Raw genomic sequence first — 1,434 nt, 5'->3', positions numbered from 1 at the left:
CGCTGTCTGTCAGAAGAAAAAAGAAGAATTGTTAGTGAAGAGATAGCCTGACTCCTATCAGTCGGCTTTATTATGGAAGTGTTCCTTCCAGAATGGCTTGCCAACCCGGTCCTTGTACTGAAGAAGAATAACAACTGGCGCATGTGTATTAACTACACTAGCCTCAACAAAGCCTGCCCCAAAGATCCATTTTCTCTGCCCGGAATCGATCAAGTGGTAGACTCCACACCCGGATGCGAGCTGTTGTCTTTCCTTCATGCCTAATCCGGCTACCACCAGATCAAGCTGAACCCGGCCGATCGGCCGAAGACTGCCTTCGTCACACCATTCAGAGCCTTCTGCTACCTGACCATGACGTTCAGCTTGAGAAATGTCGGCGCCATCTTTCAGCGTTGTATGCAGAAGTTCCTCCTCAAGAAACTCAGCAGAAATGCCCACGTCTAGGTAGACAATATTGTGGTGAAGATGAAGAAGCGTGGTACCCTCTTGGAAGATCTCAAGGAAACTTTCAAAAATCTACCCCGTTTTCAAATCAAGCTCAACCCAGAAATGTGTGTCTTCGGATTTCCAGCCGGCCAGCTCCTTGGCTTCCTTGTCTTAGAACGCGACATCCAGTGCAATCCTGTGAAGATCAAGGCCATTGAGCGGACGGAGAGACCCTCCCGGCTGCGAGACGTCCAAAAGTTCACTGACTGCTTAGCATCCATCAGCAACTTCATCAGTCGGCTAGGCGAGAAGGCTCTACCACTGTACCAATTGATGAAGAAAACCACTCACTTCGAGTGGAACGACAAGGCGGATGAGGCCTTCCTCCAAGTCAAGAAGATGGAGACCATGCCGCCTGTCCTGGCGACTCCGGCTGCTAAGGAACCCATGTTCCTCTACATCGCCGCCACCAGCTGAGTGGTTAGCACCATCATTGTGGTAGAGCGTCCAAAAGACGACAGAGCATAGCTGGTTCAGAGGCCTGTGTACTACTTGAGTGAGGTATTGTCAGCCTCAAAGCAGAATTACCCCCACTACCAGAAGACGTGCTATAGCGTGTACTTCGCTGCCAAGAAGCTCAGTCCATATTTCCAAGAGCACTCCATCACAGTCGCGTGCACTGCTCCACCGGCCAAGATCATAGGCAACAGAGATGCATTAGGCCGAGTAGCCAAGTGGGCCATTGAGCTGCCCCCCTACACCATCTTCTACCAGCCATGCACCGCCATCAAGTCCTAAGCACTGGTCGACTTCCTTGTCAACTGGGCCGAGACTCAGTACTTGCCGCCAGCTCCGAACTCCACTCATTGGCGGATGCACTTTGATGGCTCGAAGATGCGAACTGGCTTGGGAGCTGGCATTTTCCTCACTTCTCCCAAAGGTGACAAGCTCGGATACATGCTACAAATTCACTTTGCTGCCTCCAATAATGTGGCCGAATAGGAGGCA

General features: G+C 51.3%; 1 protein-coding gene across 1 annotated transcript; it reads left to right on the top strand.

The window, feature by feature from the left end:
- The first annotated feature begins 549 nt into the window (after nucleotides 1-549).
- LOC147965195 (uncharacterized) lies at nucleotides 550-903 on the top strand. Its single transcript, XM_087530334.1, has one exon. The coding sequence runs from the start codon at nucleotides 550-552 to the stop codon at nucleotides 901-903; it is 354 nt and encodes a 117-aa protein (XP_087386460.1).
- The last annotated feature ends 531 nt before the right edge of the window (nucleotides 904-1,434 follow it).

This window comes from Triticum urartu, chromosome 6A (genome assembly GCF_056163025.1).
Source record: "Triticum urartu cultivar PI428250 chromosome 6A, HENAU_Tu73, whole genome shotgun sequence".
NCBI classification, from domain to species: Eukaryota; Viridiplantae; Streptophyta; class Magnoliopsida; order Poales; family Poaceae; genus Triticum; species Triticum urartu.
Note: the sequence above shows the minus strand (reverse complement) of the source record. Positions and strands in the feature narration are given on the sequence as shown.

Coding starts and splice junctions, on each gene's coding strand:
- LOC147965195 (XM_087530334.1), top strand. CDS start 550: ATGTGTGTCTTCGGATTTCCAGCCGGCCAGCTCCTTGGCTTCCTTGTC.